The sequence below is a fragment of the Schistosoma mansoni genome, chromosome 1, assembly GCF_000237925.1.
Source record: "Schistosoma mansoni strain Puerto Rico chromosome 1, complete genome".
In the NCBI taxonomy this organism is placed as follows: Eukaryota; Metazoa; Platyhelminthes; class Trematoda; order Strigeidida; family Schistosomatidae; genus Schistosoma; species Schistosoma mansoni.
In genome coordinates, this window is record NC_031495.1 from 25,299,123 (window position 1) to 25,326,793 (window position 27,671).

The 27,671-nt window shown below is 36.5% G+C and overlaps 2 protein-coding genes across 2 annotated transcripts in view; both read left to right on the plus strand.

Annotated features, from left to right (window-relative positions):
* Window positions 1-9,287: 9,287 nt before the first annotated feature.
* Window positions 9,288-25,119, plus strand: Smp_073100 (putative vacuolar protein sorting vps41; the record flags this gene model as incomplete). Its single annotated transcript, XM_018793810.1, has 7 exons — window positions 9,288-9,446; window positions 14,501-14,584; window positions 17,133-17,207; window positions 17,939-18,064; window positions 21,735-21,854; window positions 24,195-24,259; window positions 25,080-25,119. The coding sequence occupies 7 exons, from the start codon at window positions 9,288-9,290 to the stop codon at window positions 25,117-25,119; spliced, it is 669 nt and encodes a 222-aa protein (XP_018648285.1).
* A 30-nt stretch (window positions 25,120-25,149) lies between these two features.
* Window positions 25,150-27,671, plus strand: part of Smp_073110 (putative vacuolar protein sorting vps41) — a gene marked incomplete at its 5' end in the record, with an annotated part of 37,256 nt that continues 34,734 nt past the window's right edge. Inside the window, 1 exon segment of the mRNA XM_018793811.1 lies at window positions 25,150-25,165. Within this exon segment, the coding sequence (XP_018648286.1) occupies window positions 25,150-25,165 (16 nt within the window).

A 27,671-nucleotide genomic window follows, 5' to 3' on the forward strand; every position in this document is an offset into this window, starting at 1 on the left:
GTTGTCCATCAAAATAACTCAATTCAATCTTTGGTAATCCTAAACCACAAACAAATATTACCACACAGTTATTCAACCAATAATTGTTCCCACAATAATCGATTTAAATTACAATAAATAGACAGATTGATAAGAAATATAAGAAAATTACTGGACGCTCCAAAAAATAAGTGTTGTTCTATCCTTTCTGAATAGATCAAGTGAAAATCCGTTCAAAAGATCGCTTTATAACACAAAGTGTTTCCAATTCTGGGAAAGTGCTCCAATGCACAACCAAAATGCACGATCCCAGTCAAATCAAGCAACACAATCAAAGAGGGAACAATCAATATGGCTGCCACCAGGATAAAATGTCAATTAAAACAACATAGATACAGTTCAGGAAGAAACATAGGAACCCAGTGAAAGCGACAGAGAAAAAATGAGAAAACTATTATGAAATGAAACATTACAATCTCAAATGGCATCAGAAGGATTAACAATAATGTACAAATACAGAAACCATTAAGAACAAGTTGCAAATGTACGCATGGAGGGATTTTTACACACGAAACCTTCAAAATGGATCTTACAAGCTTCGATGTAGATCCTGGTACATGACTTTGTATCATTTCTCAGAATAAGACTATTCATTTACATCAAGAGAAAGACAAAACAATATGATGGAATTCCTGAACTATGATTGCATGGAAACACTGACATACCACCCGAATGAAGAGCCATCAGACTAAAATGTCATTAAATTACTTCCATAAAGTCTACTTAGGGAATTTTATTGTCAAGGTTTCATATAGCCATTCCACTCAGATACTAAACACAGTGCCAGTGCTTGTAACTCTGGAGACTGTGCTTCGACTGTCTGATGGTCTATAAACTTGTAAGTCATCAAAGTCTATCTGGTTACACTCTTAGCTTTCATCACTTCGCCCAAATAATAATCTAGAACTGTTCGAACCATTTATAATGGACTTGAGTTCGTAACTATCTAGCGCTTACAGCTGACCTACATTAGCCGCTGAACTTTTCGAGAAAGCCTGACAAAGTTAATGTGAGAATAACCAATCTAGATTGTATGGTTCGACAATTCAGGCGTGCTCACTCTATACATTCCCTTAAGTTTTATATCAAATATATTACTCTATCCAAATGTGTTGTTCAAAGGCTCATAGAAACAACCTCTACCGTGAAAGGAGTAAGCACAGACAGTGACGTGACTTCAGTGTAGTATATTACGGATTTGGTAGTCCCATTATGGCAACTCCACAGTGTTGGGTTAGGTATGCGATCTTGGTAACATAGATAGTTCACTGATGCCAATCCAGACCTAAATCCTAAACGTCATTTAATACGTTATTTTCCTAAACTTGACAGCCATAGTATTCACAGGATGCTCTCATTAGCCTTTTTGGCAACACAGAAATAGACAGCTCGTTTGGTAGCCGTTAGCTTAACTGGTATGGTGACTGAAGATATACAGAAAGTAGTTCTTGATATTGCGGTGAAACACAAAGCGAAAGAAAAAATTGAAAAATCCAATTAAATAGTTGGCAGATTACACAACATTTAAGAAGAGAATTAACGAATCTCTTTGATAAGAAGCCAGTTTGTAGTAGCTATGCAAAAATCAAGTGATGAGTACTGGGTACACATAAAAGCAAGAAATTGGAAGATATCAGGATTTTTTCGGATTTTCATTTTAAATATTAGGGGTTGTCAGGGGGGCTTAGGTGTTGAAACTATTGTTCCTGTTCTATAGTGCTAACATTCTGTTTATTCTCTCCAGTATCTTCAAACAGTGACTTATCTTGGTTCTCGCTTTGTGTCTGGGTTTACGGCACTTTGTCAGAACTCAGTCAGTGGAAATACTTTAACGAAAGTACGCACGATGAATATTCTTATTGCTGCTATTTTTATATCTGAACGATGAATAAATGAACGGTAGCTTCTAGGAACTATTTGTGGACTGTTATGAGATATATACCCTTATTTTATAAAGGTTAAGTAACAGGGTTATATTCATTTGTGTTCCTTTTATCATAAGTTTTCATTCGGCCCATTGACTACTATCATAGGATTTACTATTTTTAGGTTATTCTTGATTTATTAGTTAAAGTCTCTCACAATCACAGGTACCTTTGGGTTTGATCTTGTATAATTGTCACTTTTTATTTTATGGTATGATGTGGTTTGGTTTGCTCATATATAAATCAAGTATGTCTGAAATATATGATCCATATGATGGGAGCTGATAATGGTGTTCTAGACTCAGCAGGCAGGGCTATGCATGAGGGGCCAATAAGGACTCCAGGCTTCTCGTACAGGTCGACATGTCATTGGTTCGGCACAGTGCTAAGATTTTCTAGGTTGTGTTTTGATCAGAGATTTGGTCACTTGATAGTTGACAGGCCACAAAACATGACAGTTATTTAAACTTTTGTCATTAATTTTGCTTCCAACAATTGTGTCAGTGAATAAACTAGCTGAAATCATAGAATCAATGGGTATCCGTCTTCTTATTCGTTTACTTGTTCTCCTTTTCAGTAGAGAATAGTTTATTACAATATATTCCTTTGTTAAATTTGGACGTAGACAGTCCAACCACAACAGTGCTGATCAAAATGCAGCCAAAACACACATGTATATCACTGGCCAAGAGAAAGTGGTTGTGCAAACTTTTTATGAGTACAAAGATCAGGTTTTCGAACATTGATTTCGATAGCCTCAGTGATGTATAAAAAACTAATACGTAAACCGTTTGGTAAATATGACGGGATGCCTTGCATATTTTTTAGCCGAATTTTCTTATTTGTACAAATATTTACCCTGATTATTGTGATCGTCTTTCATGCGATCCCTCAATTATTCATGTATTACTAATTTATAATCACTTTGAAACAGCACAGTTTTTATGCGACCCCTCCACACAATGGATTCCATTATATTACTGCAAGTCATATATGCTTACTTGCGTAAAAACATGATAAAAATATTTGAAGAGAAATTTATTCATTCTATTTTTCTTTATACTAAAAGCTCTGAATCTTATCAAATAACATGGGGTCACAAAATCTCCTGACCATAGAGCAATGCATATTGCATGGGAGACTTCCATTTTTTGATAATCTTCTTATTGCCGAAGGGGACTCAACAATAGTTGAAGGTAGAGGTCTACCTGTCCATGTGATTGTCATAAGTTCCAGTAGGGTATTCGATAAGTTGACTAATTTCGGGACTATGCTGAAAATTTCAGACTTCTGAATTACAGGCATGAAATAAGACCGTATAAAAGGCTTCGAGGTGGTTGATTTAAGAAAGAGTGCACCAATACACACGGGACTTTCCAATATATCGATCTAATCACGAGAGAGCAGTTCTACAACATCATGAAAAAGAAGACTTGAGAGTTTTTATGACATTACAATGGAGCAGCTGCTAAATATTTTCGAGTTTTATGACTATTTTGGAGAACCTCGAAATGGTTTATGATCAAATGCTTTAGATTCAATACGGGACGAATATGAAATCTCACGTGTAATGCTGCACTAACCAGCTTGTCACTGTCTTGTTCGGAATGTAGATTCACTTAAGACCATGCGGTGTGTGAGCGTTAAGTTGGTGTCAGATCTCAAACTACTTTACGACGAGGGATTAAAACACAAATCCTTCCTCATGATGAGGCGAATAGATGTTTGATATTGCTAAAATTATGTGGTGATCTGAGCTTTAACATATCTCATCTACTCGTTCCCCCAAGAGTCCATAATCTCCAGGGTCTCTGATAAGGTTTCAAAAACCACTACCGGATGGTGTTTCGTTTTTCCTATCGACGGGTTAACAACTAGCATGTTGTACAGAAACATGGGATATAAAATCTTCTGATAAATATTTTAAGGGACAGATCGGTTCCTTACTGGAAAGCGTAATGTGGGTACCAAAATACGCCAGTCAATATTGTCTATAACTCCTGGACACCTTCCAAAAGACCCACTTAAATTCAGTTAAGACATGAGCCTTAGTGGAAATATACGGAGATTTGTAGTATAACAGAGTAAAATATATTTGAGGGTGTACTTTAAACTATTCATGAGTGGTCAATTATTGGAACTCTCTACCATTCTACGTGATTTAAGCCAAATCCCGGTTGTCCTTCAGGTTACCAGGCTGCAGAAGTTACTTCTGGGAGGAATGAAAACGAACTGGTAACAACAGCGCATACAGGCTATTCAAACAAGTAAGGAGCCAATGAACGAAGGCAATGAGAGAAGACAGGCCACAGTACCAGATAAAGATTATCAATAAAATTTTCTCCAACCTGAAGAGACTACTACACCATTCAGCCTCTCTTCGACAAGCCAAAACCGGAGTTTTCCAACTGCTAGGTCCTAATGGCACAATCAACAACGATGGTGACGTCGCCGAACTTTTGACAGAACAGCACTTTCGGACTTTTCGACCGACCGATATAAACTATATTGATGAGAGCTCCACCTGCAACTCTACAGGACTCTCAGAAGTGAACCTGAGTGCTGACTTCGTCTATTGACTCAGTGAACCCTTGAGCTGTAGGCAGGTAACATTTCTCTCAATACCCTCAAAAATTATGGAGTCTCTGATATGTGACGATATACACGACTACTTACTATCCATAAACTCCTTTTCACTCCAACAACATGGTCCCAGAAAAGATCATTATTATATAACCAACCTGCTGACCGCAGTGGACAGATGGACAACCATCCTTGATCACGATGAAAAGGTTGACGTCACACACCTTGGCTTCTCAAAAGGTTTTGATGGGGTCAACCATATACGTCTTACCAATAAGCTCATACGCTTAGGTATCAAATCATTATTAATTGATTGGATCACTTTACATATGAATCACACTTTTATGCTCACGGTCAACTTCACTTTCTGTCACTCTATGGAATGTACTAGTCGGGTCCCTCAGGGTTTGGTATTAGGACCCCGTCTCTTCTTGATTTGATCTTTCCGAGCAAGTGTTGTCAGATTTACCACTTAGATGATGTGAAACTCTGGAAAGAATAATGTAACCAAGATAAAGTGGCATTTCAGGAAGATCTGACTGGACGTCAATGTTGGGCAGATGACAACGGACTTACCTTTGATACTCAAAAGTGTAAAGTAGATAATCTGAGATATGTTGCAGACTACAACTACAACTTAGGTGGCTCTCCTATAGGGGCATTTCTAGTTGGAAAAGATCCAGGAGTCTTGGTATCCTACTATCTGAAGTCTCACGCTAGCTGCGACAAAAATGCCTTCCAAGTAAACCTTGCACTGGTAACGTTGAGGCGCATTTTCGGTTAGTCCGGCGGAAGAACCTTCCACATAATCCTGAACAGTTTTATTTGTTCTCACCTAGAGCACGAAAACAGTATTACACCCTTCACTACAAAAGGATAAAGATACTCTGGAACGTATCCAACGGCGAATAACGGAATCAGTTAGGGTACTCAAATCCAATGAAGTTCAATCACTGGACCCCTTACCCCAAGTGGTGACCAAATGACTTACGGCATCCTTAAAACTTGTGGACATCCTCTTAAACACCTATTTGAGCGTAGTCCGAACACAAACCTAAGGGGTAACACACAGAAACTGGAGACTCAACATAGCAGAACGGACTGTTGACACACCTACTCCTTAAGAGTACTCAAATGCTGGAATTCGCTGCCAGCTGATCTAGTTTAAGCGACTTCCCAGGAGTCCTTTAGGAGAAAACTTGACATATTCTTAAGAACCGAGGACAGTGTCTTGCTACAATTTACCAATTTTTTCTTTTATAATTAACATACCTAGGTTCGTTCTTGGAGGCATCGGTGGTCCACTTCTACTAAATATGGAAGCCCGCTAAACAAAAGCTTCTTCTATTCCGTCCACAACCATTTGCAACCATTTCCTAGGTACATGGGTACTAGTTTGTCAATCATTCTATTACTTCCGTTTAACTTATATACCTAGGTCTGTAACTCAAAGAATCAGTGTACTAATTTTACCAAACACGGAAACTAGTTCGATAAAAGATTCCCGTATTTTTAACCATTTGACCGTACAGATGCCACAAGTATACGAGTTTTGGCAGTACCTTAACCCAAAGTACCTTTTATGAAATGCCAATGCAGTGAAATCAGAAGCGAAGAGGTTCGAAGATATATTTGATAGGTTATTGATGTTTAGAGAAGTAATCAATCTAAGCTGGCTAGCGGTTGTAGAGGATGTGGAGCACTGAGTACCCGCTCGCGATCAAGTGTGGATGCGTGACCAAGAGCTTTCAGCTAGGTGAGTCCATTAAAACTAATGCGGTTATCATCAGATATCGAAGACTTACAGAGCTATTGATTTTGGTTTTTTTTTACCGCGACAAACGATTTGAGGATATCACCCTTACGGTGAAGGTCAAGCTGGGCAGGGCTGTCGTAACAAACAATATATAGGACAATGAGTTAAGATATGGTTAGTATGTAGTGATGCTAATGATCCGTAGCTCTATTTTTTTACATCGATACTATGTGTATATACATAATAATCTTTTGGTCAAGTATGATTATATATCTAGTTAGCGTAAGGTTTACTGTTTCATTTTAATGTACGCCATGTAATTTTATCCTATTTGGTCTTCAAGTTATATGTTGAGCTGATGTCTACGGAACAGCAAAGTTTGTGGCTAGCAATCGAAAACCAGCTGGTTTTCGTTTTCTGTTGGTATATTTACTGCACCGTCACTATGGTGTAGATTGTTTTCTAGGAGTTAGCTTTTCGGTTCTGAGTAGCGGTTTCAGATTTTTCGTTGTTGCTTTCAGTGAGGTTTTTGATCCCCCTTACTATAATAGTGCTGGTGAAATGTAGTTCGTGACCATCCTTATAAGGATATTTGGGTTTCTATAATAACCCTCTGAAATGTTTGCTTTGTTTAGATGTTCGGACCTACTCGTTATCCTCCCCTTCTCCTGTAGCCTATCGAGTGTTGCCTTAGCTCTCTAATCTAGACCTCATATGTCCTGTGTTATAAGCTTTAAACGTGTCACTGTCCATATATAAGTCAGTCACCTACAACGTAGGACCAGGCACATAAATGCATCGGTCCAAGTTGCCATACCTCGTTAGCATAACAAGATGAATATCAAATTCATAGCAGTTAACTTAGTGGTGGTAAAATATAGAAGAAAGGTTGTATATAAGGATATAGTACAGGGAGAAAGACAGATATGAAGCAATTTTAATCACAAGGTTTAAGGGAACATAAAGAGTGTATACACCTACGCCATTGTGATCGATTCTGAGTCATGTCACCTAGAATCTCCAACCATTGGTTACAATAGTTACATGGACCCCAACCAAGTAGTCTGCATTTACCAACATGACTCAGACAAGAAGTTAGTGACTTCAAGCTCTGATGCCACGTTTTGGTTTGGCCGCCCCTAACTTTCTTCCAACGGTCGGGTCCATAAATAAACGGGTTAGTGGACATTTGCAACTTCGTGTGCGTCACGAAATTTCACATATAAACATACCAACAGTAAGCCATCTTTCAGAAATCCAATTTTTAATTTTGTATAGGGAGTCAATCAAATATGAAGTGACTTCTTTATAATTAGTTCCTAAAGACTATGACTGTTAATGTTTTGTCCTATAAATTTTGTGTGAAATATGACTCGTTTTTGTAAACAAGTCATAAAATTTTAACATGGTGACTGCGGTGACTACCAGATGAATAGTCTGGTTACTTTAGTTGGATTTATCATTTCAGCCGTTATTTTTGAAATTTTTGCATATAAATTGTCAACTAATTTGTAGATCTTGGTACGTTTCACCTACGTTTCGCTCATCAATCCGACCATCCATCAAGAAATATTGATTTCTCTACGAAATTTATAGATAAACTTGTCATAATGTCTCTTTACAGGGTCGCAAGATACCAAAGTTTATTACTACTCAGAGTAACACAAGGCTATGAAATGCCAAATAAAAAAGGATACAAAACCAGACTATTGCTACTACTATTTATGTACGTAAATGTCACAACTGTATCCTTGACAAAGTGAAGGTTTTATTATTGTATCAGAATGTCAAAATCTCTTGAATACAGAAGCTTGGTTGGTATTATTTTGTAGCTTGTCAATTTCAGAACTATAGAGGACAGAGATGTAATAGTAAAAAAACTAAACACATCAAGATTTTCAGCGAAACATTTCTTTTATTTATAATACGGACAATAGCCCTACCTGTTTCTCCAATTGTTAGTTTAGTTTGTTTCTTCTTTTAAAGACTTAGATACATGTTTAGTGATATCAAAGTCTTAAAATAGTTAAATTGTCCTGAAAACGGAAAAATGGGTGAGTTTTTCTGTCCTTTTTATTACATTCAAAAGTTCGTTTTGTGTGGAGTGGAGTTATCAATATGGTGTGCCCCCAAATGCCCTGGTACGGCCGAGAGTGGGGGGGGCGCCCTCTCTCTCGAAATGCTCTCACATGGTCACGTATGTACAGTCTCTGCCAGGGAAGTCCTACTCAATGCCTTCTCGTGGCATTACTGTTGTTTACAAAATTGAGAGGACGAAAAGCGAATGTCCGGCGCTTTAACCGTTTTGGTGGACACGGAATGTTCACCTAGGGGAGTTGGAAAACCCTGATTCCAAACCAATGGTGCGCATGAACTCCAGTATCCTGAGGGAACAAATAGCGTATGAACCAATCGTCGGTCACCGGCTACTATGGGACTGCATCTCCTCACGATGCTCCACTGCCTTGTGGATCAGACCTTTAGGTCAAAGGCTCCGGTTGTGGTCCCCTAAGAAAACCACCTGCTTCGGCCTGGGCACCTGGGTAGTATCCAAGCCCTCACACAAATCAAATGAGGTTTTGTGCGGCGCATATGTGTTCGGTGCCTTTTTTTACCAATAATTATGTGTTCAAATAATAATAATAAGATCAATATGATGTTGGAATAAACACTATACCTCGGTTATTTCCAGTCTATGCATAAGAAGAACAGGTGTTTTTTTGGAAGTCCTTTATTAGAAGAATATCTGGTAAAACTTGTGGCCTAAACAAAGTAATACTTTTCACATCTAACTGGCTTTTTGTTAAGGTTACATAGTTGTACATAAAATTGAATAAACACGATAATTATTCTAAATTCACGCTAAGTAAATTAGAGATAGTGTTTTACGTTTACAATAATCACTTAGTGTCGCATTTTACATATGAGAGCATTGTTCACCGACGCATGTTTAGGTTATCACTTCATATTTTATGTATTTGCAGATGTCCAACGCATTTGAAGTTGCTGAATTGGCTGAAGATTTTGATGAAGATAAAAGTTTTGAAGCTGTCGAGCCATGTCTTAAGTTCAAATCTATAGAACATGGTTTATGTGATATAACTTCCGTAGATTCCATTACTTGTGTGGCAGTGCATGGGAAAGTAAGCATGTTTTGGTAGACATTTTCCTGTAAAACTAATTTGTTGCGTATACTTGTCATCAGTATTTCTCATTGAATCTATTAAACCCTGATAAAGAAAACCCAAATAAAGTTTTGACTTCAGTCGGTGGCTAATCAGTTGAATGACTTAACTATGGATCACTGTATAGTAGGTTCTTGATTCCATCTCACCAGACCAGTATTACTACCTTGGACAAAACGTCTAGCCTAAAGTCGATTAGATAGATCAGTACTTGGTCAGTCAGTAACAACGTAGAACCTCGTACGTACGTGTATTAGTTCAAGTTGTCATATCACATTAGCACAGAGATACATTGGTCGATTCAAATCCCATAATGGTAGAAGTAGTAAGAGTTTAAGCAGTAATCCGAAAGATTGGGGTTTGAGTATGTTATTCAAGGAGTATAATCCAGTGAAATAAATCTGGAGAGAGAAAAAAGGTAGGGACATGAAGAATTCAGAAGATTAGAACTTTGGAGAACAAAGAGTGGATGTACCTTCGCAATTGCGAACAATTTTGATCCATGTCATTCAAAGTTTTTATCCATCGATTACTATTATCTCGCGGATCCCAACCAGGTAGTCTACACCTACCAACATGACTCAGTTCGCTTGTCAGTGACTTCATGGATTTTGTGCTACGTTTTGGTCTGGCTGCCCCTATCTTTCTTTCAACCTACTCGTACACCACAAAACATCGCACGTCGGGGCAGTCGGTGGTTAGATATACATAAAACGTGTCCCAGTCATCTCAACTGATGAAGTTTCACTACTCCGTCAATTGATTTGCCATCCTTACCCAATACCCGTTTCCTAACAACTGCATTACTTACTCGGTGATCCTAGGATATACGAACAATGCTTCGAAGACACCTATGATCGAATACTAGTAACCTACGAATAACCTCTACTGTTATCGGCCATGTTTCACTGCCATAAAGGACAAAACGAACTGCCGATCAGTAAACCCGTCCTTTGGTTGCTAGACGGATATCTCGCCTTCGCCATAAATGACGCAATTTGGCAAAAGCTAGAGGAGCCTTCTGTGATTGTGCTGGGATTTCGTCACGCACCAGACCACAAGGGTTAATAAGACTCCCAAGATAAGTGAAGCGGTCGACATGCTCAACTACTTCACTCCCTATCATTAGTTCAGGTGCCGATGCAACCCAATGTTGAAGTAACATCTTGCATTTCGAGAACGAGAATGGCATCCTGAACATGTTTGCATTGTTGCTTACGATGATCAGAAGACTGGATTTTGTCAGCGTCTTCACCAAATAGAACTGTGTCATCAGCCTATTCTAAGTCAATGAGTGAATCTCATGGTAAACGTTTCACTCCTGGAAATTTAGATGAGGATAGTGTTATCTCTAAAAGCACGTCAAGTTAAACGAGAATGGAGAGAGTGGACAACCCTGACGAACACCACTTGAGGTAATCAATTCTGATGACAGTTCGTCATAATCTATCACTCGACCAGTTGTGTTCGAGTAGAGAGCCTTTATAAGGTTAATGTACTTCTTTGGTACTCCTTTCACTGCCACAGAACCTCATGGTCAATAGGGTCAAATGCCGCTTTAAAGTCGAGAAATGCTACGATTGTGGGACGTCTGAATGTGTGTCTATGTTCTAGGACACGACGTAGTGTGAATATCTGGTCTATACAGCCACATCCAGGTCGAAAACAAGCCTGGTTTCCTCTAGTCTGCTCTTCACGGGCTTTAGTTAGGCATTGAAGTATTATTGAAGCTAATATTTTAGACACTATATTAGTCAAACTGATTCCTCTGTGATTGTCACAGGAGGACTTTTGTCCTTTCTTATAGACTGACACAATCAGTGATTGGGACCAGTCAGATGGGACTACGTCCAGTTTTCAGATTCTACCTAAGACCTCGGCCAATCTCTTTGCTGGTACTGGACCGCCATCCTTAAAAGTTTCAAGGGTAAACCTGACCGGCCCTGTTGCTCTCCTTTGCTTCAGATTTCCTATAGCTTTTTTAACTTCGTAAAGGGTTGGGAGATTTACATTAGCTCGCGACTCAGGTCGACTGGAGATCGTGGGAATTCAAAGTGTGGCTGAAGGCTACTTGAATCGATTTCTAAAGTGTTCTGTCCGTCGATCCAATCTCTTGGATTGAGAGTGAATAATATGTCCATCTTTTTCCGAGATAATTTCGCTAACAGTTGAATTCCTAATACCGATTTCCTTGACGAGTCTGAACAGTTGTCTGATGTTACCTATTGCCGCTGCCTTTTCTATCTCTCTTGCTTTCACTAACCACCACTGTTCGCGATCATTGCGTAGGCTTCTTGTTAGTCTGTATTCAAGGTGACTCCGCTCTTCGTCATGTTCAGAGCCTTATGGGATGAGTTTTCGAGCATCTATCAGTGCGGTAGGTGCTGCTGAGATCCAGTGTTTCTCCGTAACCTTATGGTTTACCTTACTAGCAGATATCACTGCTGTTTCCACAGCTTTTCAGATATCATTCCAAGTTGTCTTGGGGCGGGCATCACTTACGTGGCTACCTGTTTTTCTAGTTGTTCCTGAAATATATTCTTAGCTTGGCTATCATTAAATAGAACGCTAGGAGGTTTCCTTGCAGCGTCTTTCCTAAGTCCAGTAAGACGCAGACTAATACGCGTTCTCAGTAGAGCATTATCTGAATCTAAGCATATGCTCCAGAACGAGCGACAGTCTTCTATCGAGTCCCTCCATCGGTGGTTGGTAGCGGTGTGATCTATTTGTGTCAAACGTTGGGACGAATTCGGGGGTCGCCATGTCAAACGATGTTTTTCCCTATGCTTAAAGTTAGTACTTGGTTGTATTCAAAATGTTAATATTTGACTGTTTTCATGTATTGTTTTAGTTTGTACAAATTCCCAGTATACGTTTACAAACACTAGTTTTTTCTATGGTTATGTTAGCATTTAGTAAACCCTAACAGATGGCATTGTAAACATGCAAGTTGTTTATGATGTCTCAGAATCTCCATCTCTTTGAGGAATTTAGTTCTGTCGTTTTTGACTGCTTGATGAAGTCTCACAGTGACTCTGGCTACTGTTTGTATGAACACATGTTTCCTTCGTGTTTCTTGTCTTTAGTTTATTGGTCAGTCATGAAGCTTAATCCTTTTAAAAGTTCATCGCTGGTATACATTCAGTGTTTTCTAACATCATTTGATGTACTGGCTCTCTACATCTGGTGATTTAGAGTAAGCGCTAGATATAAGCTTTCTTCCCCGTAGTGTTTTATGAAATTGCTCCTCTATCTGAAGTAATTAAATAGATTTCTCCGTTACAGACCATTAATATACGGTATTACGAGCTTTTTAGTTGAGATATTGAAGCTTCGGATGTAATAGGATATTCCGGTTAGAAACTATGCCTTCAGTGCCTTGTACTTTTTAAGTGTAAAAGACTGGATAAAGGGAACAATGTTTAAGATGTTTTATAAAGACAGTAACAGCTGATTGTTGCTTATTGGGTATGGTAGCAAATATTCTGCAACTTATGTTTAATAATAAAGTGGGAATTCGTTGCCAGAAGACCTATTTTGAAAGCCCTTATGTGCTCAGCGTATTTATTTTTGTGAAATAGGATAAATCCACATCTAAATGAAGGTAAAGTGAAAATACCAAGTTACTTACTTCAGGGCAGTTTGAATGGTTTGAATGATTTTTTTCTGGTTAGCGTTTTTTTAGCGAGTTGATTTTCTACGGGATGGGGTCGCTAACCCCATGCCCAACCCTCCTCCTTTACCCGGGCTTGGGACCGGCAGTAACCCCCAGAGGAGCTACAGGCGGAGTTACCAAGTTCTCTTGGGTTTAAATAAATAGTAAAAGCTCATTTGTTTATTCATTTATTTATTTGAACATATAAATATTGGTAAAAAGGGGCACCAAATGCATAATAGCTCTGCTCATTACTGTGGATTTCGTTGCAATGAAGAATTGTTGACACCGAAAGCTAGTAGCAGAAACAGTTAGCAAATAACAACAAGTCCGTAGATAAATAAATCTGTCTTCTATTATGCGTAATTTTTGGGGATACGAAATCCCCAAAGGATAAATCTATTAAGAAATCAGTTTTTGAATTCATAAATTGATTTAAAGTGAACTTCGCCTATTAATTTTTATTCAGTATGTAATTTGTAATTTTGTTTACTATGTCTTCATTGTATTAACTAGTATACGATGATTCATATTCAGTGACAATTACCTCGTCCATAACTCCTAATTTAAATCGATTTGTAGCTGATTAATTTTGCTTTGTGTCTTGAAATATATTTACGCTTCTCCTACAAGTCGTGTTTTGGTTTCGAGGTCGGTTGAGTGAAGTATACAAGGTGCTAGGGAGCTGGCAAAGACCATAGTAACAAGCTGTAAATGGAATAATGTTTCAAGTGTCATGATTTTCATTTAGCAGGGTTGTATTAGTAGTCGTTGCAGGGGTGATTAGCATAACGATTTCGAACGGAGTGTTATATCCAAAGTACCTAGTCGGAGTGGCGTTTATGTCGGTCTTATGCTTTCATTCTGTTGGTGGTGATAACTGCCCTCATACCTCTAACAGCACTCAAGTTGGTGGTTGTATTAAAGTCATTAGTTTGTTCCATTTATTAGATTTTCGGTTTAGTCAGTTGGCTGAAAGTGTCAACAATAATATATAGACTATTAACTTTTAACTGTAGGCGTTCCAGATGAGCTTATTAATTGTTGATTGATATGCGCTTTCAAAAGAATATTCTATGCAAAAACCGCGGAAATCATCTATATTACTGGTTCAGTACATATGCAAAGGGTGAACTGTTAGTACTTTCCGCTTTCATGCGTATACGCATCTGTTCACACTGCCGAAAGTTTAGCAATTGGAAATTAAAAGCCGGAAATCTGTGTAGAAATCCAAATCCCGTTTTTTCTTTATGACTCACTGGATGTACTTCCTGGTTAAATTGTTACACGAGTGTTATACTTATACATTCAGTATAAATATTTGACCATTTTAAAATCTTCGCACTACACTTTAAAGTTTATTGCAGTTGGAACACAATTAGGACGCATTCATTTACTGGATCACAGTGGTTTTCCTGTTGAAAATGGATTTTATGGCGTGGTAAGCGATCATATTCCATATTACTACTTGTAGAAACATTCCATGTACATACGTTTTATTGTTTGCTTATATGCCACTTATATATAACTCGCTCCTGACACTAAAATCCTGTGTTTACAAGTGTGACATGCTCACTGCTAAGTAGTTAATTGTTAACGAAAAGGATAGTTCCCTTCTTAGTTACCGGGTTAATATCGATTGCCGGCTTAATAGTCAAATCAGTGGACCTTGAACTAGCAAGTTCCAGATTTGAACCCCGCTCCACTTATGTCGTTTCGGTTAGTTGGTCTCACTGCAAAATACAAACCTTTATTTGGTAAACGAGTCGCAAATAAGTATATTTTCAGGTTTGTTAAAGTTTTTCTTTATAAATGTTACTACTGCTATCCATAGTAGGCGGTAAATAAAAATCGTAAGTATACCGTTTTTAGCGTGTTGTTGATTTATTATGACTACACACAACTCGTTTTTGGTTGAAAATCGTTTTGTATTGCAGTAATGAGCAAGTTATGGTTATTGGAATACTGATTAATAGATAAAATACTATCATGCGATTTAACTTACTGGTAATTGTACATGACACTAAAGTGTTAGTGTTAGTTCTGTATTAAGGTGTTGACAAAAATAACAACACAACTGGTCAATGGAATAGATTTTTTCCCAATAAAATGACATTTTAAACTGCAAAATAAGGAATACAAACATAAACATAATTAGAAGTCCTTCTAATTATAAACGATTAAAAGATATGGACTTCATAGGTTACTCATACGCTATTTAAATTATGTCTTTACCATCAAACTTCGTTCATGAAGTTCATACCAATACTATGTCCGTCTCGAAGTTCTTTACACGTTCCGCTTATTGTGCAAGAAGATTGTAGAGGTAACTTAATGTTGATGGTTCACAGTCCAATTAGGCATTTCAGCTAAAAGGAAACTGTAATTAATCATATGACTGTATTCCAGCATTTCATCCATCTATTCTTTTCATTAAAAAAAATTTGGGAATTGTATACTAGGTTTAATTTAAGCTATTTTACTATTTTCCAAACAGTAGTTGACGTTAGAGTTCTTCATTTTGTTCTAAATCCATGTAATTACAAATGTAATGATAAATATTTATAGTTAACTGTTATAGCTTGTGGCCGAGTGGATGCCCTGTCGATGTTCAACGTGATAATACTGCCAATTAGAGAGCAGCGATTTATCGATGCGACCAATGACACACGGAAAGGGTACGAGCAGTCTAGAGTACTTATCGGTCCTGCTTCTGCCTAGCCCAGCCAGTCCAAAACAACCTCTGCGGTATGGATCATTATATTTCAAACATACTGAGTTTATATACCAATCAAACAGAACACATCTTACTATAAAATAAGAAGCAACATTCGTACAAGGTTCAGCCAAATGTGGCTGTGAATAAGAGAGATAGTAAATGGTAGACGGCATAATTCAAGAGTGGTAAATCATATAACAGCAGTTTATAGGTTAAAAAAAAACTCATAATAAGGAGGACATGAATATGAATAGTTGAGTTATTTAGCAATTATACGATACGGTAAAAAATATATGCATAGTATTGGTCCATAAATGGATCTCAAAGTTACCATTCATTATCTTTATCGGGGCATAACATTAACTATATCAGTAGTCATTACAATACATCGTATTTCAAACGAGTGTGCTTGGTTACTTGTACAACGTGATCACATTTTGTTCATAGTTTTAGTTGCTACCGACTAGGGTTTTTTTACAGGATTATAAAATTCACTTTTAACAGCAGCGATTTCAATGATTAGGTTATTTCGTTATAGTTGTTTAATCACGATTGATATGAAATTATCCAACAGATCTTCCAGTAGTTATGTGTTTTAAGTTCTGATTAGATTTTTTGGTATTGATATTGTCATTGACTACTAGTGATCAGATTCGAAAGTAGGTAATGCTTACCATAGCCCTGGACGTGTTTTTTTCATTTGATGCTGATCATTAGAGTAGGCAAGTATCCTGGTAGCTCAGAATATCCTAACCAAATTATTTAAAATAGATTTAGACAAAACTTTTGACATAACTAAATATAGTTATCAGTCAGACAGTAAGTCATAAGTTCATTCATTTATTATTATTATTACTTCACTCATTTGTTTCGTTATATTGTATTTAAATATAGGTTTTATAGGATAGTTCTTCAACCGATGTTTATAAATTATTACTGACTAGTATACTTTTATTATAAACGGTATACTTGTTCATAACTTTTCATATACATTGATCCTCTAATACATATCACTAATCTGTTTTTCTTTTATCTTGAAACAGTTTATAGCTTTTGCAATGTTGATATAGAAATAAAAACAATATTGTTCGCTTATATATGTTGTTCTAAATCACAATATGGGAATTTTTCAAATATAGAAATAAAGCAGAAAATCGTCAAATAAAACTTTGGATTTCTTTATAGCTTTTATTCTAAAAGGAAATCATAATTATACAGTTTTTCCTTTGTAAATTCGTTACTCAATAAGTCACCGCTCTTTTATTTTCAGCATACCGGACCTGTTAATGCAATTAGTATATCGGAGCAAGGTTATTTTATTGCTAGTTGTGGAGAAGATGGACTTGTAAGTAAAACATCATAAAATTTAAATTCGTTACCTAGTGTACTTTTACTGTTGAAAAGTCAATGAGTTCACTGTATTATTCAGTTCCTTTTCACATATATCTATATATCCTTTGCTTTTAATTTTTGTTAAACATGTATACTTCTTAATACGGGGGGAATTTGTGAATATTGTGGAGTTTTCATAGTTTAAATCATCGACTGATCTCAACCAGACTACTATTGGATCCGAAAGCACTGGACAGCGGTTTCATCCTAGTATGGGACTTTTCACCAGTGCATATCCACAACCCTGGATCTGGGAGTCGGGCCAAGTACCTCCGGTCTCTTGTGCAAATTATCAATCTCCAGACCATTTAACCAACATCCAACGGTGTTAATAACAACTCATGCTATTTCGAAACCCTCATCAGTTGCCCAGTAGCATAAACTGATTAGAGTTCGTGTATGTGTGTTCTCATCCTATGAAGATAGACCTAATTATTGCAATAATTTTTTATGTGTCTAGACTTGTCAAATAGGCAATTTGAGCCAATTTTATTGAGCTAAGACATCATGATGATCTGTTGTATTTAACTGTTGAAATTATTGATGATTAAACTTGTCTCTTAAATAATCATGTCTGATATTTACCATAACTAATCCATTAAATGTATTTGTATTCCTTATTTAGTTACCATTTGTTTATGATGACTACTAAGTTCCCTTTTCTCAATTTGATTCTCTTCGTAGTTAGTGATACATAATTTATCCTCGATACTACCCAATCAAGTTAATAATTTCCAATATCCTATCAAAGCAGTTGCTATTGCTCCAGATTTTGAAAAATCTAATAATTTAGTTGTTGGTTTCAACAAGGTGAGGATCTTAACAACTGATATTTGCATCACATATATATCTGTTTTGTCTTCATAGATTGTTTTATTCTTGTTCTGAAAATAATCTACATTACGAACTAACAACAACTGATGAGTCTTTAAAAGTTGGAGGAAACTGATTCATTGCTTATTTTTAGCTTAGGACTTTCCATCGTCATGTGCTCATGATGCCTGGCCGACTCTAAACCTAGAAATTGGATTTCCAATATTCTCGCAGAATTCAAGAGGAATGATTTCTGTTTATTATATTCATGTATTTAATTGTTTAAGCACATAAATGTTAGTACAAATGGACACCAAAATAAATATGCACCGCACAATAAGAAAATTAAATTGTGAACAGATGTTTAAGGATGGTGAGTTTGATCAGAAATAATAAACAAACGATAGTAGTATATAGTAGGAGTATGTTATGTTGTGTATGTAACTGCTACCTTGATATCGCTGTCGGGTTTGCCTGTCATGATTACTCAACCGAGCTACGTTGTCCGGAACACATGTTCCTTTAGGTCCTAACATTCCAAGCAGGTCGGTTGGTGAACGATAAGACTAAAAGCGGCAACTTAAGGTTTAAAAGTACTGCTGACTGTAGAGGGGTGTCACATAAATAAGGTGTTTCCTTCGGACAACCAGCATCTGCGGCGATACTGATTTCTCACAACGGAAGGAAGGAGTTAGTAAAGATCGACCCTAGAAACGTCACACCTCACCTTACCCCTTGGGTTCTGCAGTCACGCTCCTAAGTTGTTAAGACCACAATTAATCAGACTTTTCAGATCCTTCAAGAAATATCTTTCCACGGTATGGGCAGCTGGGAAGTGACAACCGCCCTCATGCCTCTACCAGCACCCGAGATCGTCTTGTTAAGATTTGAAGCCCTACCTCATCTCTTAATAATCCTTCTATTCTCACAACTGATCCTCCTCACTTATATTTCTCACCACGCGCCACTAATGCTAATGATTTGATTTCACGAAATATTATTCCTGGTCTCCTGAAACTAGACTCTAAACAGCATGTTGGAGCCTTTGATGTTCGAACCTTTTCAGATAGGACGACAGGCTTCTTTAGCCAGGACTTTAAAATCTTACGCCATCGATATATGCAGCGTCTCTGAAACACGCATACAGGATCCAAGTACGGTCATTCATTTAATCTCACCTTGCCAATATAAAGAACCAGCACAATTTACTCTTCGAGTATCTGGACATCCGAACGCTACATCTGGTGGCTTCGCTGGTATATGCATAGCATTAATTTCAAAAGCAGAACAGGGTCGATTGGGTTGGATTTCAATAGAGAGTCGCCTATGGAGGTGCCTGTCACTGAAAGGCGTACCCAAGAAGTACACCAACCTTATACATGTTCTGTACTCGAACACTTCTGGTCGTGTTATAGCTTATGAAGAACTCTTATCAAAATTGTCAACCTCAAGTGGTGTTCGTCGGGGTCATTCACTTCCTCCATTTGTATTCAACTTCCTCGCAGACATACTTTTAAAAATAACACTTTCATCGTCCGACTTTTCAAGGATTGATCTTCTACCTGAAGATTCACTTGTTTACGTGGAGTATGCAGATGATATGATTCCGTTTGGTGAAGACGCTGACAAAGTGCAGTCTTCTGATCACCTTAAGAAACATTGCAAACATGTTCTCTCCCTCAAAATGTATAATTTATCTTCACGTTTGGCTTGCGTCACCACCTGAATTAGTGATAGAGAGTGAAGTGGTTGAACGCATCGACCGCCTCAATTATCTTGGGAGTCGGATTCTTACTAGTAGTTTGGTGTCTGGTGAAATTTCGGGACCGATTCAGAAGGTTTAATAGTTTTTTATGGAATCGCGTCACTTGTGGCGTAGGCAAAATGTGCAGCAGTTCGCTCCGTCCCACTTTATGGATGTGAGACATGGCCATTAAGAATAGAGAATATTCTTAGGTTACTGGTATTCGATTACAGATGTCTTCGAAGCATTGCTCGTGAATTTTAGTCCGGAGAGTAAGCAATGCCTGGGTTAACAACAGGGTACTAGGTAAGGATGGCAATTCGATTGAAGAGGTAGTAAGTCTTCATCAACTGAGGTGGTTTGGACATGTGTTACGTATGTCCAACCACCGCCTACCTCGACAGGCGGTGTTCTCTGGTGCAGGAGCAGGCTGAAAGAAAGCAAGGAAAGACCAAACCAAAACATGGCGTCAGTCCTTGAAGTCAATGACAATTGGACTAAGCCATGGTAATAGGTGTAGACTGCCTGGTTGGGGTACGTGTAATAATCGTAACCAATGGTGATAGACTTTGGGTGACATGGCTGAAAACCGTTTGAAATAGCACAAATGCATTGATCTCTCATCTTTCTTTTGAACCTGAGTCCCGAAGTCTGATAGTGGCATGGCTCTAAATCGTTTGCAATGAAATGGGTGCATCAATTATTTGTCTTCCCCAAAGTCCTGAAATTCAAAATTCGTCGTAACGTTTTTAGCTTTTCTTTCACTGATATATATTTTCTTTTCGAGTCGTATCTTGGATGCCTAATTTTTCTTATTCCCACTGATACTGTTACTACCTCCACTACTCCTGGATTTGGCCTGACAATTTAATCTTGATATCCTAATGCAGCATAGCACCTTGAACTGATGTGCATACGTGCCAGACTCTACGTTGTGACTGACTATATGTAAAAGGTCTTGTAAGAATTACATTTATATACTGTTCATAACACTTATGATTAGTTAGGACATTCCATATCATAGATACAAAATGACAGTATGAAAGCAAAATTACAAAAATTTACTTGCTTTTCGCGACGAAGATTTTATATAACATATAAAACAGCAAACTTTTGTTACAATATCTTTTGTGCACTACAAAGTCTCAAACCAACTGCCTTGTTGGTAATTCACTGAACGAAAGGTTTACTGGTGACGTATTAATGCTCAAATAAATCTCGATTTCCATACACCAGTCCTTTACATCGCTATCTGGTAACTTCATTTGTTATGCTCTTCGATAATTTTATTGGAAAAGGTTTTGTAGTTGAGGAAGGATTTTGTATAAAATTATTTATGACTACTAAAAGATTAAGGAAGAAAGATGAATAAGATGCTAAGGAAAATTCTCTGCAATACTAAACTGTTAAGATAACTAATAGTTATCTGTGACAGTTTTGTAAGCTCACTGAGATTTCTACCCTCGCTCAGGATTAATTACTTTTTTCAACGCATTTCTCTTGGTTTGTATGAATCGTCTGTTCATTGGCTAGAAAATGACTTTTATATTCTACGATCATTTTTAATTTCGGCCCGGTAGCATAGCTACATTCACTATTATTTATGTATTACGCCTTATTCGGTTTTCCCACGTAGGTGGGATATGCAAGCCTTAATATAAGTAGTGTGATTCAAGCACAATTTCCCAAAATGGCACATGGTTACCGAATAATATTTTAGATACAATAGTGATACTGTAATTGGTATTATGATTGTTAGTAGGTATTAAAACTATTCAGGCGTATTGATACCATTGTTTTATAATGAAAAAAGAAGTTTTTCCCCGGCTAATGCTAATTACTAAATCTTCGTTCTCGTGTTCATTATTTTTATATATCACAAGTATACTGGGAATATCCCTATTGTGTTATATTATTTCATAGATATATCTGCTTTCAAAAGGTATGTTTACCAAAGCAAAACATGACGAGCTTGCTAAAGTTCATGGCTTGGTTTCAACAATCAAATGGCATTGTGAAATCATCTTGTGGGCTGATGATAAAGTAAATACTTTTTTGTCATGTTATGATTCTTGAAATAAACACGATGTTTTCTACTGAGATAAACTCTTCATAAATGTGAAAATGAGATATCGGGTTTCTTCATCATATTCTTTTCTGATTTTCATTTCTGCGAAATACCCTGAATTGTTTGTCTGTTTAATAGTCATTTATTTCTGTTACATTCACCCTCTAAAGATATGTGTGTTTAGTTCCGATATCTTTCTAATAGTTGTAATGATAATGTTTATTTTTCTGTAGTAATCTGAGTCGATTAATCTGATGTAGATTTTTGATGTTAATCAAATGAAACCTTATCTACTGTTTTTCATAATTTATTTCATTCTGTTTTACTTTGAACTGTATTTTAGCCTACTCTCTACCATAAATCTTCTTGTCATGTTAAACCATTAACAACTAGTGCAATACCTTTTGAAAAAAGGGACATTAAAACAGAGGAATTAAGCCTTTAAATTATTCTTACCATTATTACCATTGATATTAGACACTAAAAGATAACTACTCAAATTCTTTTTCATCATATTACTGTAATATTGTTGAATACATGAAATGCTATCATAGTACGGTATATTTATGTAATTTGATTGATTTTTCAATCTTTAAATGACAATATTAACTAGAAAACCACTACAAAAACCGAAGGGCTATTGTTTTACTAATATTTTACAGCCTAATTTAGAAAGTTTCACCATTGCCGACATCTTAATATACATTATATTGATTTCTAGGTCTTATTGTTAGGATGACCTCAAATTATCTAGTTCTTTTTATTAAATTGTAGCCCTGGATTGCGAGGAATTCCTTGATAAGTTTACCGGATTCATGTTTCCTCACTAACTTCTGTTGTCATCTGATTAATTGTTCTCACTTTAAGTTAACCAATTTTTGTTATCTCGGGGTCATATTTGTCGCCATATAAACAGAGTTGTTCTACTACAATTTGGACTTCGTTAAATACCAGGCTTTTTCTTCATTAGTTCCCAACTTATTATTGTTGAAATGTTGTTTACGTAGATTCCATTTTACATCAAATGTATTTCCCAGCCATACGTCATTCTAGATTACACTAGGTTATTCTAAAATAGGCCACTTATAACTAATGTAGCGTTTATGGTCTACTTAAGTCAAACAAAAACCAAATTGTTACAAATTTCCAACTTTAATCAGTGTCTCAGTATAGTTCCGCTAATCAGTTCGAGATAATAATAAAAATATCTTTATACGATTTAAGTAAGCGTTTCGCACAAAACTCAAATTTAATATTATTGAAATCTAATCATTTTGTAACCATACTATTAGTTGTCAGTATTAATGAATTGAATGGTAAGAGATTTGAAAAATTCCCATTTTGTAGTTTAGGACAACAGATATAGACGGACAATATTGCTTTCCATTGAAATCTCTCATGCTTTCAACATTATTAGCAGACAAAGAAGTACGGCTGCTCTCCAGTTTGCCGAAGCAATCTCGATAAAAAACTTAAACCGGATCTATGTATTCAAAAAGAGACATCAATAAACTTATTACTACCCTGGTAATCCAATTATTTTTTGTTTTTTTTGTTTTTCTTGGTCATTAGTCTTATTTCGGTTAATATTAAATTTTGTATTACATTCCTCTTCTGTTACCCAATTCTTAAACCACTCACTCACACATTTCCGCTCACTTGTTTCTCTTAAATTATGTGAACTATTCAAATTCTATTCAATTATTACGTAACCCATCCTATTTGTTTTCAGTTCCATGAATCCTTTATTACCTCTAAAACTATCACACAATTTATCTTATCTGTCTTTGAACTCCACTCAACTATCACACGACCCACTCTTTATGTTTCCTTGATTCTAACACCTAATAACCTCTGACCTTTTCTTGCACATATATATAGTTATCATCGATAACCTTTTGTCATTCGAATTCTTCACATTCACTTATGTCAATTGTTCCACACTGTTTATTATCTCAATGCTAAAATTCTAATACATAATTGGTTGTAAGCAGCTGACGAGAAACCATGATATATAATGAATTCATATTATTCTGCATCAATATTTGTTCCGGCTTTATTTAAATTCATGAAGGAAACTAATTGCATGAGATTCTCATCACCCTTTGCTTTAATATACAATAATATTTAAGTGCATATAAATATTACTGTATATTAAAGGCTAATGAGGATCTAATGATAAACAATATTGTTCGCTTATTTATATTTTTCTAGTAATAGATTGTTTTGTAATAATCTTTAACATTGAATTTACAATGTTTTTACTTGTCTTACCCTTCATTTTTGTCTGTTATTAACTTTTCAATTGACTCTAGTGTATATGTGTTTACGATATTCGTGATCATCGTCCGATTACTTTTATTCAGTTTACTAATCCTGAGTAAGTTGTGTTTTTCTATTGAAACATAAAACAATCAGTTTTCCTCAGAATAACTTATATATGTCTACTTTAAAAAAAGGTTTAAATTCATTACAACAATTAAATTTCATAAATCTATATTCTAATTTTAACCAAAATTTAGTTAATTAATTAATGAAATAAATTGATAGACTTAATAATTTTGCTAAGACGGTCGCAAGAATAGTCAAATTTTATTAGAAAGGCTAAAATCTCTTTGGGAGCGATAACCGCTCGCACATTTTCAACCAATTCGATCTTTTGTAAGACCTTACCTTCTAATTGCTTATCGTATTCCTTTAGTTCCCTAAATTGCTGCATGCTTGAAGGTCATATCCTGCTACTATAGTAACAACTTTTGCACCAATTTCTTTTAAGTTGCTTATCCTCTCACAAATATCAAGTTACCTGCGATTCCGTCTTCTTCCTGTGCTAGCCATCGAGGTTTAATGTGTTGAGTTTATTTAACTGTTGTTAGTTCCGAACAGAACAGATCGTATTACAGTAGCTCGGTCGTTGTCGTTCCTAGATCCGTAACATTGTAGACCGTACTAAATCCTAATAACAAGACACAACAAACTTCTGCTAAGAAATTTATTTGGTATTTCTTAATCATATGTTAGTTCTTTCTGTAAAACTTAGTCTAAATGATTTTTTCTTGATTAATATTTCCTCAATGACTTTTGTTCCTATCGGACTGGTTATTATTGGTTTTGGTTTGTTAACTACGTAATTTATCCTAAGCTCATTGGATTTTAACATGTATGCATAATTGTTCCACTTCAACCTTTGACTTCTTTAGGAATATAAAGTTATTCTGGAAGTCCCGTCTTTTCTGTTAACGTGTGAACTATTAATGTTAAAGCATTGTTATGTGTCAGAGATCTGGTATGTTCAAGTTCATATTCCTTATCATCCGTATTAAACAAGTCATCCTTTGCTAGGTTTATAGAATCTACCATTGACAAACTGAAAAACCCGGTATATAATCGTTTTTATCAAGATGCAACGATTTTTACTCCTGAATAGTTAAGCTTATATGATTATGTCAATGGGAATAAGCTCACGTGTTTAAATTCGTACACAGAGGTCACATAGTATTGTCTTTTGAAAATCACTGATTTAAAAAATCCATTCATGATTTAATTGATGTAATAAACATTCGTCAGTTAAAAGCTGGAATTTGTATATAGAATTTTTTATTGTTTTCCTAAAATATTTAATGTGATTGGAACTTTAACTCTAACATTCTATGTAATCTGTGAATATTTACTTACCATACTGTAAACAACCCAATACTCGAATATTAGTTGATAAAAATTACTCACTAAATATTTGACATACATCTTATTTCTTCGCATAATTGTTCTCCGAACACATTTAGAAACGAAAAGTTCATCAACAGTTTGGTTGTCAGGTATCAAACCAACAATGTTGTTAAGGAATTTCGCACTAACTCTCCATTCCTATTTGTCTATTTGATAATAATCTAGATCTGTTACTTGTAGACGAATTAATTGCTGGTTGTGTAGATCCTTTAATTCTCTTCGAGAATCCAATTGATATCACTTAGTTTTTTGTTTACAAAAATTTGTCCTAATTAATTACCTATCTCTGTCTGTAAACGATGTATCGGCTTTATTTCATTAAGGTTTAAGTAGTTGAATAAGAAAAAGAGGATTCAGCGAAGAAAATTTTCTTTTCGACGAAATCATTTACTTATGCTGTACATTCGTGTACATAGTTATATTGAAAAGATATGTCTACAGGAGGCTAGGAAAGATTGCATTATAAATTGATTCGACAATAAATAACAAATGAGGTTGCATACTAATCAAGGGGTAAGGAGGAAAATAATTTATGGGTCAGATAGTCCAATTGACCGATATGAAGAAAAGCGACAAACACAAAGGTCATAATAATAGACTGAATAATAATCAACGAAATTTGTATAAGGTAATAATAATAATAATAACTGATTAGAGTTTAAAATGCAAAACAGTAATTTAAAAAACAAAAAACCGATAATAATCAAATAAAAGTGCAGAAAATAAGAAAAACAACAACCAGAAACATACCCATTAAGGGAAATGGGGCCAAAAGACTCGTCTTTTAAAGTAATCTATAGAGTCAAAGGAACTGGACCAAAGGAGGGTCGAACCAATATTTTATGCACTGCTGAGGCATTGGCAATCCATGAACTCAAGCCTGAACTTTGACTGCAGAAAAGATTGTTTTTATCGTAACAATATTATTTGTTTAAATAGGTCCTGAAGACTAGTTTAATGTAAAGATAATCGTGATCATAGGAGTTTAACCATGTGCTGAATGAGAAATCACTAATGGTAATGAATAATGATCTTGTTATATCAATTACTGACTGGGTTTCGAAGTGTATTTCAATTGGTTCGACCCCGGTGGTGGAGCCGTGGATGCACACTTCTGAGGAGTCCCATGCTAAGGCGAAATACCTGTTCTGTGCTACTAGCTTTTCTGTGATTGCCTAATTTATGTCGGTAAAAATTTATGCATCTGTTTCTGGTCATTGTGCATCACAGATTATCAATCTAGTATCGATGACCGACCGTTGCTGCTACCTTGACGCGGTGGTCAGGCTTGCCTATCGTGACGAACCAATCGAGCCATACTGGCTAGAACAGTCGTTCCTCAAGGTCCTACCATGCCAGACAGGTCGATTGAAGGGCAGTAAGACTAAAAGTAGCAAATCCAAGGTCCGAAGGCGAAGTCGTACTGACGACTGTACAGAGGTATGACGGCAGTAAGGTGTTTCCTTCAGATAACTAGCATAACAGCGGTGCTGCCTTCCCACAAGGATGGGTGGGGTTAGAAAAGGTCGACCCTAAAAGTGCACACCTTGGCTTATCCCACGGATATCCGTCTCCGGCGGTAAGGTCCCAACAAGTATGGAGCTGACACGAAAATTACCCACAAAAAGGTCGTGTGTGACCGGCGTCAAGCAGTTGTCCCTTGGACACTGCGGCACGCTCTTAGGTCACTAAGACCACTTCTAACCCAAATTCCTTATCAGATACCTCCAGAAGAACCCTTCCATGGTATGGGCGACCGGGAAGTGATAACTGCCCTCATACCTCTAACAGCATTCAAGACCACTGTATTCATAAGCAATCTCCTTCAATTCCTATTATTCCTTCTACCTCGACTTTCAACACTAAACTTCCTCTTTCGGCTCCCTCTTCAAGTGTCACCATAACCGACGATTCTAGTGCACGAAACACTGTCCCAGGCCTACTGAAACCTCACTCCAAACTACACATTGGAGCCTTCAACGTATGTACCGTATGTCAAATCGGCCAACAGGCCTCCTTGGCTGAGACCCTAGAATTTCATACCATTGATGTATGCTGTGTCTCCT